Here is a 13,793-nt window from a genome sequence, read left to right on the forward strand (position 1 = left end):
GCTCCTTCACAAGCACCTTCCTTGTGGGGAACATGCTGTCCATTATTCTGCACCCTGACAATCCTGGGTTGCTCTGGGTGGCCTGACCTGGGGTGAATGGGGCTATGTTGGCCTGACTCAGCCCAAGCCTGGATCCCCTCTCTGAGGGCCGCGTTCCCTCCTAGGCAACTTATCCAGGGGCCACATGCCAGTGGTAGGCAAGGCCAGAGTCAAAAGTGGGAGGAGCAATGAATCTCAATGTAACTTTGTACAGGAGGTTGGTTTCTACACACACTCGCCAAGCCCTCTCTGTCCTCCATCTAGGCAAGCAGGGAGCATTATTAGAGTTCAAGCACACGTTCCAACCAGGCAAAGGCACTCGAGGAGGGTACAAAGGAGGACTGTGGCTTGGGGGGGGATTGTGGTCTGGGGATAGTCTCGAGGGCCATGTAGAGAGGCTTGGAGAGCCACTGAGGTTCCCCGTTCCTGTCATAGGCAGGAGGCTCACAAAAGAGGAAATGCACCCCCAACCAAAGAGGGCCACAGAGGTGATAGTTTTGCATACAATTTGTATATCCTAGTGTATATTAGCATAACAAGTCTTTTAAAGTAGATATCTATTTAAGTAGATCTCTTATCTACTTACATCTGCATTGTAATTGTTTTTAAAGATTTTTTTTGCTTTTAAGATGTTTTTGTTTTAAAGGTTTTTGAAGAGGGGTGGGGTTTTTTTTTAGTGTTTTGTCACTGTCTGCTGCCCTGGGCTCCCTTTGGGAGGAAGGGCAGGATATAAATCCAGTAATAAATAAATTACTGGAAAAGGGGATAAGAGAAAAATCAACTCTTTTGAAATGTGGCGTTGGAGACTGTGAAAAAGACAAATAATTGGGTGTTAGAACAAATTAAACCAGAACTATAACTAGAAGCTGAAATGATGAAACTGAGGTTATCATACTTTGGACACATCATGAGAAGACCGGATTCATTAGAAAAGATAATAATGCTGGGGAAAACAGAAGGGAGTAGAAAAAGAGGAAGGCCACACAAAAGATGGATTGATTCCATCAAGGAAGCCACAGACCTGAACTTACAAGATCTGAACAGGGTGGTTCATGACAGATGCTGTTGGAGGTCACTGATTCATAGGGTCGCCATAAGTCATAGTCGACTTGGAGGCACATAACAACAACAACAATAAATAAATAAATACGTATAGATGCAAATTTATATGTATTCATTTATCTATTCATCTATTCATTTTTTAAATTTTTTTATTGCATTTGTATACCGCCCCATAGCCGAAGCTCTCTGGGCGGTTTACAACTATCAAAAACATTAAAAACAAATATACAAATTTAAAAACACACCCACACAGAAGGAGCCCAGGGTGCCAAACAAATACTCTAAAAGCACACTAAAACACACTTTGAAAACATATTACAACAAAACATCTTTAAAAAAAAAATACCATAATTTATATAGAAATACAACACATCTGGCCACAGCAGGGAAGATTGGTCACCCTACTCAAAGTAGACCCACTGAAGTTAATGGACATTACTAAGGCTGCAATGCAATACACACTTACCTGGGACTAAGTCCCATTGAACCCAATGGATCTTGCTTCTCAGTAGACATGTACTGGATTGCAGCCTTAGTTGAATACAAGCCCAGGTGACCTATGTGCCTGCATAGCCCGCTGTCCTGGTGCTCTCTGGATGGACAACTGCAAGGATGCCCCTAATCTCCTTTCTTGGGGCTCTTTATCTTTAAGCCAGACTTGAACCAGAGAGCCATTCAACTAGAGGACTGTCTGCCATAAAAGAGGCCACATGACCACCCTATTCCCATAGTAAATATGTATGAGGCGTCACATACTCGGTATTCTTCTCTTCCTTCACAGCAGTATTATGCCTCTTTCTGGTCACAATTACAGAGCTATAAATACATCCAAATTGAGCCCTGTGAAGCATTTCTAACTCCGCTCTCGCAAGCCATCTCTAGTTGTGCCCATGTCTCCATCAAAGGAAAAATGGCTGCAGACTAGATGAATGTCTAATGTTCACTGATTAGGGTCACCTCCCTTTAGGGATGGGTGAGAATTTCGATTCAGTTCGCATTTCAAGCAGAATTTATCAAATCTGCCATTTCTGAAGCGATATGAGAACTGAAACACAGCCATCCTTCGAAATTTGCATTTATTAGAATTTTTGGATGCAGTTCGCCAACTAAAGAACATTTATAAAAATGCATTTATTAAGGGAAAGGGTGCATAAAAATGAATATATGAGTGAAAATAACATAAAAAAGCATGAGAAGTGTCTTGCAAAAATGCGTACCTTTATTTATTTATTTATTTTATTTTATTTCATTTTTAAACCGCCCATAGCGAATAGCTCTCTGGGCGGTGTACAAAAGATTAAAAGTACAGAAATACAAAATATCACGATAAATAAACTGAAACAAAGAGATTTAAAATTGTAACATTAAACGCTTTAAAATGCCTGGGAGCATAGCCAGGTCTTAACCTGGCGCCGAAAAGATAGAAGCGTCGGCGCCAGGCGTATTTCTTCGGGGAGGCTATTCCACAATTCGGGGGCCACTACAGAAAAGGCCCTAGATCGAGTAACTGTCCTCCGGGCTTCCCGATGGGTTGGTACCCGGAGGAGGGCCTTAGACGCTGAGCGAAGTGACCGGGTCGGTTCATAGCGGGAGAGGCGTTCCACAAGATACTGCGGTCCCACGCCGTGTAAGGCTTTATAGGTCAAAACCAGCACCTTGAATCTGGCTCGGAAGCAAATAGGTAGCCAGTGCAAACGGGCCAGAACAGGTGTTATATGCGCTGACCGGCTGGTCCTCGTCAGCAGTCTGGCTGCTGCGTTTTGCACTAGCTGAAGCTTCCGAACTGTCTTCAAGGGCAGCCCTACGTAGAGCGCATTACAGTAATCCAACCTAGAAGTTACCAGAGCATGAACAACTGAGGCGAGGTCATCCCTGTCCAGATAGGGGCGTAGCTGGGCTACCAACCGAAGGTGGTAGAATGCATTCCTTGCCACCGTGGCCACTTGCGCCTCCAGAGACAAGGAAGGATCAAAAAGAACCCCAAGACTACGAACCTGTTCCTTCAAGGGGAGTGTAACCCCATCTAGAACAGGGTAAGCATCCACCATCTTGGCAGGGAAGGCATTCACCAACAGTGTCTCAGTCTTGTCTGGATTGAGTCTCAGTTTATTAGCTCTCATCCAGTCCATTATCGCGGTCAGGCAGTGATTCAGCACATCCACAGACTCACCTGTAGAAGATGAAAAGGAGAAATAGAGCTGCGTGTCATCAGCGTACTGGTGGCAACGCACTCCAAAACTCCTGATGACGGCACCCAGAGGCTGCATGTAGATGTTAAAAAGCATGGGGGACAAAACCGACCCCTGAGGGACTCCACAATGGAGAGTCCAAGGAGTTGAGCAATGTTCCCCAAGTACTACCTTCTGGTGACGATCCGCCAAGTAGGAGCGGAACCACTGCCAAGCAGTGCCTCCAACTCCCAACTCCGCGAGTCTCCCCAGAAGGATACCATGGTCGATGGTATCAAACGCCGCTGAGAGATCAAGGAGAATCAACAGAGTCACACTCCCTCTGTCCCTCTCCCGACAAAGGTCATCATACAGGGCGACCAAGGCTGTTTCAGTGCCAAAACCAGGCCTAAAACCGGATTGAAACGGATCCAGATAATCGGTCTCATCCAAGAGCACCTGGAGCTGACCGGCAACCACCCGCTCCAGAACCTTGCCCAAAAAGGGGACATTCGCCATCGGTCTATAGTTGTTCAGGTCATCTGGGTCTAAGGAAGGTTTCTTTAAGAGAGGTCTTACTACTGCCTCCTTGAGGCTACTAGGAACTACTCCCTCACTCAAGGAGGCATTTATCACTTCCTTGGCCCAGCCGGTGGTAGTAGTCCTGCTAGCCTTCACTAGCCAAGATGGACAAGGATCTAGAGCAGACGTGGTCGCCCGCACCAATCCAAGTACCTTGTCCACTTCCTCAAGCTGCACCAACTGAAACTCATGCAATAATGAAAGACAAGACCGTGTTCTGGACACTTCAATGGATTCGTCTGTCATAACATCGGAGTCTAGGTCCCTACGGATGCATGCGATTTTATTTTGGAAGTGCCCTGCGATGTCGTTACAGCGAGCTTCAGATGTTTCAATAGTATCTCGAGGACCAGAATGTAAGAGTCCTCGTACAACCCTAAAAAGCTCTGCAGGGTGGCAGAGAGATGTCCTGATAGAGGCAGCGAAGTGAAACTTCTTCGCCGCCCTTACCGCTTTTATATACGACTTAGTAGAGGCACTTACCAAAGCATAACTGCATCCGTCTGGAGTTCGTCTCCATCTGCACTCCAGCCTCCTTCTCTCTTGCTTCATCACTCTCAGCTCCGGGGTATACCACGGAGCTGTATGAGCTCTGCATCGAAGAGGGCGCGCGGGAGCAATCGTGTCAATAGCCCGGGCCATCTCCGTATTCCACAGTTCGACCAAGGCCTTGACAGGAGCGCCAGTACTATCAGCTGGAAAAACTCCCAGAGCCGTCTGAAAACCAATAGGATCCATAAGCCTCCGAGAGCGGACCAACTTAATAGGTCCCCCACCCTTGCAGAGGGAAAGAGTCGTTGTAAGTCTAAAACTCAGCAGGCGGTGATCTGTCCATGACAATGGAGTAGATGAAAAACACCCCACCTCCAGATCACCATTTCCATGACCAGTGGCGAAGATCAAATCAAGAGTGTGACCCGATACATGCGTTGGGCCAGTAACAAATTGAGACAGCCCCATGGTTGTCATGGAGGCCATGAAGTCCTGGGCCGCCCCAGATAAAACAGTCTCGGCATGAATGTTGATGTCCCCCAACACCACAAGTTTGGGGGACCTCAGCAATACCTCCGAGACTATGTCTGTCAGCTCAGCTAGGGAAGCTGTTGGGCAGCAAGGTGGGCGGTACACCAACAGGATTCCCAGTCTGTCTCCTTGACCCAGCACAAGGTGGAGGCACTCTAGACCAGTCGCCATCTGGACAGGATGCCTCGTGAGAGAGAAAGTACTCCTATAGACCACAGCGACCCCGCCTCCCCGACCCTCAGGTCTACCATAGTGCTGCACCGTATACCCAGGTGGACAAAGCTGAGAGAGAGCAACTCCTCCCTGCTCACCCACCCAGGTCTCAGTTAGACATGCCAGGTCGGCACCCTCATCCACAATTAAGTCGTGGACAAGGGAGGTTTTATTATATACCGACCTGGCATTCAAAAGCAGCACCTGGAGATCTAAGGGCTGGCTGATAGAACAACCAGCAGTTCTGTGGCCTTGAGGAGAACCGGAACAAGGCACAGACACAACTTGTCTGGGGCGAGTTCCCCTTACCTGGCACGTTCTCCTCCTAGCGCCATACCTCCCATAACCCGTCACTACGCTAATTGGGGCCCCCGAAAGCCTCCCCGTTAAATGCAAAATATGCTCTCCCAGGCACATATTTAAAAATACTAAAACACAACAGGCACATTCACACAACAACACATAAAATACACATAAACGCACACAAACACATCCACACAATCTCATTCACACGCACAAACAAACAAACTAACTAACAAGTTAAAATACACCCAAACATCAACACTAGCAGCCGGTATTAAGAATACTCCTCCGCATCAAACTTCGTCCATAAATAACATCTACAAATAAAGTTGTAAAATATCTGCCCACGACCCAATAAACAAACAAACAAGTAAGCAAGCCAAAAGGGTAAAACACGCCCCAAGCAGCGAACTTGAATGGAGTGGCGGCAAGCAGGCAGAAAGCCACGATGAAACAAAGACATGGGAGCAGGCAGAAGCAACGGAGCCCAGCAGCAACGATCCAGCGATGAAACAACAACAAGGAGCAGGCAGAAGCAGCCGAAAGAATGTCCGAGCAACAGCGGCACGAAGGCCCCGGCAGCAGTGGAAAAGCAATGGGCCCGGCCGCTACGATGATGTTCCAGCGGCGACACGGCCCGCGGCGGCGGGGGTGACGACGGCGGTGGCAGCACAAGCCGCAATGATGACGACCCGGGCGAGAGCACAGCCCGCAGTGGCAGAGGCGGCGGTCACAACGCCCGCACACGGGCGGGCCCGCAACAACGGCAGCGACAGCACCAGCCGCAGCGACAGCGCCCCGGGCAGCGACACAGCCCGCAGCGGCACACGGGCGGGCAAGCGCCGGTAACAGCAGCACAGGCCGCAACGAAAAGCAACGGCCCAGCCTCTGCGATGGCACTCCGAAGAGCGGCCCGACCGCCGCAACAACGGCACCCCGGCAGCACGGCACGGCCCGCAGCGGCGGCGATGAAACAGAGCCGCAATGCCCAGGCAGCAACACAACGCTGCCTACAAAAATGTGTTTATTTGGAGAAATTCGCACTAAAATGGTGGAGAATTTTCATGCGGATTTTTTTTTGCAGAAATGTAGAGAACTGAATTTAACATTAGAAAAGTGAAAAACTGAGAAAACTGAAACTGACAGATCTTTCCATCCCTACCTCCTTTAGAGTAGATTTAATATCTCCAGAGACAGGCCAAAGGCTAACAAAATCAAAATCTCCATCTCTCACTCCATCTGTTTCTGATTCGGGGCTCAAAGCCTCCTTTGCATTGCTTACGCACAAACGTTCATATTACTGAAAATCCCATCTTGGATGCGGGCTGCCATCATGGATGTCCTTACAAGTGCAATTCAAGATGACCACCTTCTGGACTGCACCTGATTTGCGCACAATGAATGCCGTTGCTTGCCATTTGGAGCCCTGAACACTATGTGGTGTTTGGAATTGCCTGTCAGAAATGAAGTCATTTAACTCAAGTCAGTTTGGATTTCCTCAAATGGTGGAATTCAAAATGGCTGCCTACCCTAACATAAGGCAACAATGACCAAACATGCTCCCTCTGGGTTTTCTGCACCTCCAATAGTTATATCCAATAATTTTGTAAAGAGTTTTGCTGTCCCGAGATGAAAATAACATAATACACATCATATCTCAGGTATGGGGAACCTTTGGCCCTCTGGATGTTGCTGAACTACAAAATCCCATCATCCCTGGCCATCAGTCATGCTTGCTGGGGCTGATGGAAGTTGTGGTTCAGCAACATCTGGAGGGTCATGGCTTTACAAGACTTTACAAGGCTTGTTTTATTGTTTTATATTATTATTTGTATTATTTTAAATTGTTTTTAGATTTTTAAGTGCCTTTTACGGTTTTAAGGTTGTGCATAGTTTAATTGTATTTTAATTGTATGTTTTTCTATGTTTTTAACTACATGTAGTTCTATTTGTAAGCCGCCCTGAGTTCCAGTTTGGAAAAAGGGCGGGGTAAAAACAAAGTTTCAATTCAGTTCAATTCCCTACACCTGGTGTAGACAATGCTGAGGAAGATGGGCCAATGGTCTGAAGGTCTCCATATAAGGTAGCTTCCTATGTTCCCCAGATGTTGCTGGATGCCATCTCCCATCATCCCTGACCATGGCCTCGTTGGCTGGGGTTGATGGGAGTTGGAGTCCCACCATAGCTGGAGACTCACAGATTCACCACCCTGCATTATATGAAAGGTGTAATAAACTGGAATGGGTTCAGAGCAGAAGGCAATGAAGATGATCAAGGGCAATGAGGTAAACTCAAAGGAACTGGCCATGTTTAGCCTGTAGAAGAGAAGGATTTTTTTTGGGGGGGGGACATGCTAGCACTCTTCAAATCCCTGAAGGGCTGTCATCACATAGAAGAGGGCAAAGATTTGTTACCCACTGAACTAGCAGACAGGTCTAGATTTGTCAGAAATGGGGCAAGAGCAACTCCTGTTTGGGTTCTTCTGTTTGTATTCCAGAAGGAAGACAGAGTGAGGGTCCTCCAGCTGGCTAGGCTTGCCTACCTTTATCTGTGCTCTTCTCTACCTAACTTCCTTCCGCTGTAAACTGATATGCTCAGCCGACCTGCCCCACCTTCCTTTGTCTTCTTCTTTGACAGTCTGAGGAGAGAGGAGACATCTGTGTCTTTGTTGTCTCTCCTGAGCCATGAAGGCAAGGCCCACGTCTGGGCATTGCACCTCCAACTTAGTTAGTTAGAACTAGGTATGCCTTTCCTATCTACTATGCATTTCTATAAATAAAGTTGCTTTTCTTATTTTACTAAGTCTTACGTCTCAGTGATCCAAACCCAGGGCAAAAGCCTGCTTCTAAGGTAAATGCATACACCTGCACACGCAGCTCAGACCGCTGAAGATCTCTGCACATATATTTCCATAACAAGATTGAATGGGCTTAAGTTACAGGAGGGTAGATTTTTGTTTGAATTTTAAGAACTTTAAGAGAAATAAGCAATTTGTCAATGGAATGAATTAACTAGAATTGTGATGGACACTCGCTCTCCTTGGGGACCCTCAACCAGAGGTTGGTCTCACCCTCTGTTTCCTCCGTCAGACACAGAGTTGGACTAGATTAGCATTTTACCATGAGTTTTTAATTTTTTTTAAATGTGTTTTTTAAATTTGTATATTTGTTTTTAATGTTTTTAATTGTTGTAAACCACCCAGAGAGCTTTGGCTATGGGGCAGTATATAAATGTAATAATAATAATAATAATAATAATAATAATAATAGAAGAAGAAGAAGAAGAAGAAGAAGAGGCCTGCAAAGCCCGCTCCGATTCTGTGATTCTATGATTTCTGAGGAGCACATCCTTACCTGTCCACGCTGATGACACAGAGAGTCATGATGGATGCTGTGCAGCACATGACATCCATGGCAATGAACACGTTGCAGAAGACCTCCCCAAAGAGCCACTCCCCCCCCACCAGGTCCGTGATGATAACAAAGGGCATGACGGCAAAAGCCACAGACAGGTCGGCAGCAGCCAAGGAGACCACCAGATAGTTGGACGGCTGACGGAGCTTTTTCACTATGCAGACAGAGATGACAACCAAACTGTTGCCGGCAATGGTCAACAGGGTGATGGCCGAGAGGACCGTCCCAATGACTACTTTCTCAGTGTCCCCATACAGCAAGATATCCTCCCCACAGTCCGTGGTGTTGGTGGCATTGGAGGGCTGCAAGTCTAGCTCAACTGATGTAGAAGTTCCTTCAGTCATGAATGGAGCTGGGGATGACTTCTGGGTGGGATATTCTGGCCCCACGTTCTTCACAACAGGAAGATGATGCTCCGAAAACTGAGTGGGGCCAATCCTGATCAACATGCTTCAAGCAGACCACTGTGCAGAGAAGAAACACAAACTTATTATTGCTATTTAAGGTCAACGTCTTTCATTTGTTGCATCTAACTTGCCGGAGGCTTATCTTTGCAGTTGGAGACTGATGCAGATTCACAGATGTGCTTTGTCCATTCCCCTTCAGACTCTGAGACTCTCCTACTCACACTAAAATGCAACACTCATATAGAGATATTATCATGGCCGGCCCTACCATTAGGCAGGGTGAGGTGGCTGCCTTGGGAAGCACGTTCTGAGGCATGTGGGTGGGTGCAGCACTGCCAGTCCCCTGCCATTCCTCCAGAACGTCATGGCCGATCCTTTCTGTTGGAGAACAGAGCTGTTTTATGCCACACAGATTGCTCACCTGTTATCCTCAGGGATGGTGGGGAACACTGTCCCACAGTCAGTGTTAAAAGAGGATTTAACTTCCAGTCCACTTGGCATCTCTAAGTGGAAGGGAGGGGGCGCCATCTTCTCCTTTGCCCCAGGCAGCATAATGGCCAGCCCTAGACACCATTCACGTGCCTCTCTCACTCACTCACTCACACACTCACACACTCACACACACACACACTCACACACACTCACACACACACACACACACACACACACACTCACACACACACACACACACACACACACACACACACAGAGTCTAAGTCAGCCTTTGCCAACCTGATGCCTACCAGATGTTTTAGACTACAACTCCCATCAGCCCCAGTGAGCAAGTGGTATTGGAGGGCACCAGGTTGGCAAAGGCTGGTCTAAGAGTTCAGCAACAACGGAAGTGTTGCCTATTCCCTTCCTTGCTCACCTTTTCTCACCAACAGCACAGAGCCCCAGTTGTCCCCTGGGGCTCTGTGTGTTGAAACTTCTTGAAACTTCTAATCAGTTGGAAAGTATTGATAAACACTCCATAACCCCTCAGCAGATGAAGCAATAGCTAAGGAGGGCTCATTTCAATCAAATCAATGAAGTACTCTTGCAAGCCTGTAGCCAAGGAGGTTTGAAAAATCACAGCCTGCCTTGATCCGACTGAGAGAAAGGAAAGTTGGCAAAGCCATATCTGCTGTGAATTCTGTGCTAAATAGACTGCAGGCAAATATACTGTTATCATAAGTGCTTAAGGCTCACTCTCTTTAAGTTCACATGAAGCATCATCATACTATTGGAGACAAGGATTGCCCAGTTTCAGAGTGCACAGAGAATTTGACCTATGCTAACAGACTAAGCAGTTAAGGTAGCTTGTACAAACAGAGCCATGCAGCCCTAAGTCTTCTTATTCATTTCCTTTTTTAAAAATAATTTGCCAGTTGCAGTATTGATTGTCCAACAATTTAACAAAACCGACACAGGCAATATAGGTCTATGCTGAATCATCAACTGATCAATTAATATACCTGATGAAACACCTCTCCCGACACAAACCCATCTGTACACTACGCTCAACATCCAAGGCCCTCCTACAGGTGCCTACTCAGAGGGAAGCTCGGAGGATGGCAACAAGGGAGAGGGCCTTCTCGGTGGTGGCCCCCAAATTATGGAACGATCTTGTTGACAAAGTGCGCCTGGCACCAACGCTGTTATTTTTTCGGCACCAGGTCAAGACTTTCCTCTTCTCCCAGGCATTTTAGCATGTGTTTTTCAATTGTTTTTTAAAAATGTGTTTTTAAATTTGTATATTTGTTTTTAATGTATTTAATTGTTGTAAACCGCCCAGAAAGCTTCGTCTATGGGGTGGTATACAAATGTAATTAATAATAATATTAATACGATTTGCATACATTTGCAAATGAGTGAAAACAATTGTTCCAAAGCAAAAAGCGTACTTAGGTGATGATTTCATTCTCAAAAAAGAGGCATTCTCTCCAGCATGAAAGGCAAGTGGGGTGGGTGCCTCTTTTAAGATGTTTCTTGCTGACTGCAATTTTTAGAAGCACTTTTATTTAAAAAATAGTAATACCTTTTTAAAATTCTGGTGCCTCGGGCATCCTTTCAGTAGATCAAAAGTGTTTTAAATTGCCAAATCTAACTGATGAGTCATTTGAACATCACAGCTGTAGTAAAATATTATAAAGAATTTTCTTTTTGTTTAACGTAGAAGCAGACAAAAGGATGATATACTGTACTCTATAGAGAGCTGGATGCACATTCCTCTGCCCATCATAGTTGTCAGTAATCAGTTGGACGTGCTTGCTGTTACAACCAGGGGAGGCCTGGTCCATCAAGACAAATAGGATACTGACCCACCAACCTCAGCCTTGATTTTTCCAAGCCCACTTGCCTTCTCACTCGCAACCAGTCCAGAGGGTGCCTCTGGCTCTATACTTCCGTCTTCTGAAGTCTCAGGTTTTATATTTATTTATTAAATTGATTAGTCACTTTTCTTCACAATAGGGAACCCAAAGGGACTTACAATCAATAAAAAGATTCAAATCAATATTAAAAACTAAACCAAATAAAAAGTGTTGAAAAAACCACAATAGAATAAATTTAAAAGGGCATCCCAACCCCTAAAAGAGACTACAACATCAAAACCCCTCCAACAAACCCCTCCAAAATTAAGAGCTGAATGCCTGGGAGAAGACAAGTGTTTTTTTGCCTGGTGTCTATAGATAGATAATGAAGGTGCCAGGTGTGCCTACCTGGGAAGAGCATTCCATAAATGGGGGCCACCACTGAGAAGGCCTGCTCTCATGTCAACACCATCTGCATCCTCCTTGGAAGAGGCACATGAAGAAGAGCCTCATATGCTGAATACAGGATCCAGGTTGGTTCATATGGGGAGAGGTGGTCCTTGTGGTATTGGGGTTCTGAGCCGTATAAAGCTTTATAGGTCAAAACCAACACTTTGAATTGAGCCCAGAAACTAACTGGTAGCCAGTGCAGTTGTGTCAAAATTGATGTTATTTGCTTAAATTGAGCAATCTGGCTGCTGAATTCTGCACCAGCTTCAGTTTCCAAACTGTCTTCCAAGGCAGCCTCGTGTGAAACACATTGCACTAAACTAGCCTAGAGGTTGCCAGAAAGTAAATAACAGACTATCCCTGTCTAGATAGGGTCATAACTGGACCACCATACAAAGCTGATGGAAGGTGCTCCTTGCCACTAAGGCTACTTAAGCCTCAAGCAACAGTAATGGATCCAGAAGTACCCCCATGTACTTGCTCCTTCAGAGGGAGTGTAACCCTATCAAAAGCAGGCCACATCCACTCCACCCAGTCTAAGGAACCGCCCATTAACAATGCCTCAGTCTTATCTGGATTGAGCTTCAGTTTATTGGCTCTTATCCATCCATTACTGAGTCAAGACACTGGTTTATCATATCTACTGCCACACCTGGAGATATAAAGGAGAGAGAGTTGTGTGTCATCAGCATTTTGCTAACAGCGTACTCCAAAACTCCAAATGACCCCTCTCAGCGGTTTCATGTAGATGTTAAATAGCATGGGAGATAAAATCGAACCCTGCAGAACCTCACATTGAAGGTTCCACTGGGTTGAACAGAATTCCCCAAGCGCCACTCTCTGAAGATGACCATCCAAGTAGGACTGGAACCACTGCAAATCAGTGCCATCCACCCCGAACTTGGACAGCTGCTCCAGAAGAACACCACGGTCAATGGCACTGAAAGCCACAGAGAGATCAGAGAGGATTAGTAGGGACACACTCCTCCTGTCTCTCTCCTGACATAGGTCATCATATAAGGTGACAAGGCAGTTTCTGTGCCAAAACTGGGTTTAAACTCCAATGGAAGTGGATCTAGAAAATCAGTTTCATCCAAGAAAGCCTGGATCTGGCCTGCAACCAAGCATTCCAGGACCCTGCCCAAGAAGGGAACATTAGTGATTGGCTGATAATTATTTAGATTTTCTGGACCCAGGGAGAGTTTGCCAATGTAAAACTCAACAGGGAGAAGGATGGGGGCACAAGTAAAATTAGTTGGCTCCACCTGTCATTGGCTCTGTGTCTGTCTATCACTGGCTTTGGCTTCGCCTACTGTTGGCCTTCCTGCCTTCCACCCTATCATTCCCAATGGGCACCACCCACGACTGATAGCAGCCTACCCCAACCTAGTGCCCTCTAATGGTTGTGGTTGGACTACATCACCCATCAGCCTTAGCCATCATAGCCAGTGGTCATCTGCAGACCACCAGGTTGGGGAGGGGTGTAGTATAAGGATGCTCCTAACTGACTCTCCCCCAACAAATCTCCTCACTTTTAAAAGATGTGTTGGTTGTTTATATCAAAGGACATCCTAGATTATTCTTGTTCGTTTTAGAAATATTAACTTTTATTGTGAACAAATTCTGGGTTGCACCCTCTCCCAGCAAACAACAATATACAGCAGGGATAGCCAACATGGCACCTTCCCATCATCGGAAAAGCAAGGAGGGAGGCACCCAAAAGTACCACAAACAAGGAGAAGGGAAACCCTCAAAGTGCCTTGCCAGTGAAAAGCCAAAGGTGGAAACAAAAGTGTTTTTATTGCTGCCTGACGCGTTTCGGGTGGAAAGGACCCTTTA

The 13,793-nt window shown here is 46.2% G+C and overlaps 1 protein-coding gene across 1 annotated transcript in view; it reads right to left on the reverse strand.

Annotated features, from left to right (window-relative positions):
• Positions 1 to 9,252, reverse strand: part of LOC133364419 (5-hydroxytryptamine receptor 7-like) — a 30,023-nt gene extending 20,771 nt beyond the window's left edge. The window contains exon 1 of the mRNA XM_061584903.1: positions 8,744 to 9,252. Within this exon, the coding sequence (XP_061440887.1) occupies positions 8,744 to 9,252 (509 nt within the window). The remainder of the gene's footprint in view (positions 1 to 8,743) is intronic.
• Between the last annotated feature and the right edge of the window lie 4,541 nt (positions 9,253 to 13,793).

Source organism: Rhineura floridana, chromosome 9 (assembly GCF_030035675.1).
Source record: "Rhineura floridana isolate rRhiFlo1 chromosome 9, rRhiFlo1.hap2, whole genome shotgun sequence".
Taxonomy (NCBI): domain Eukaryota; kingdom Metazoa; phylum Chordata; class Lepidosauria; order Squamata; family Rhineuridae; genus Rhineura; species Rhineura floridana.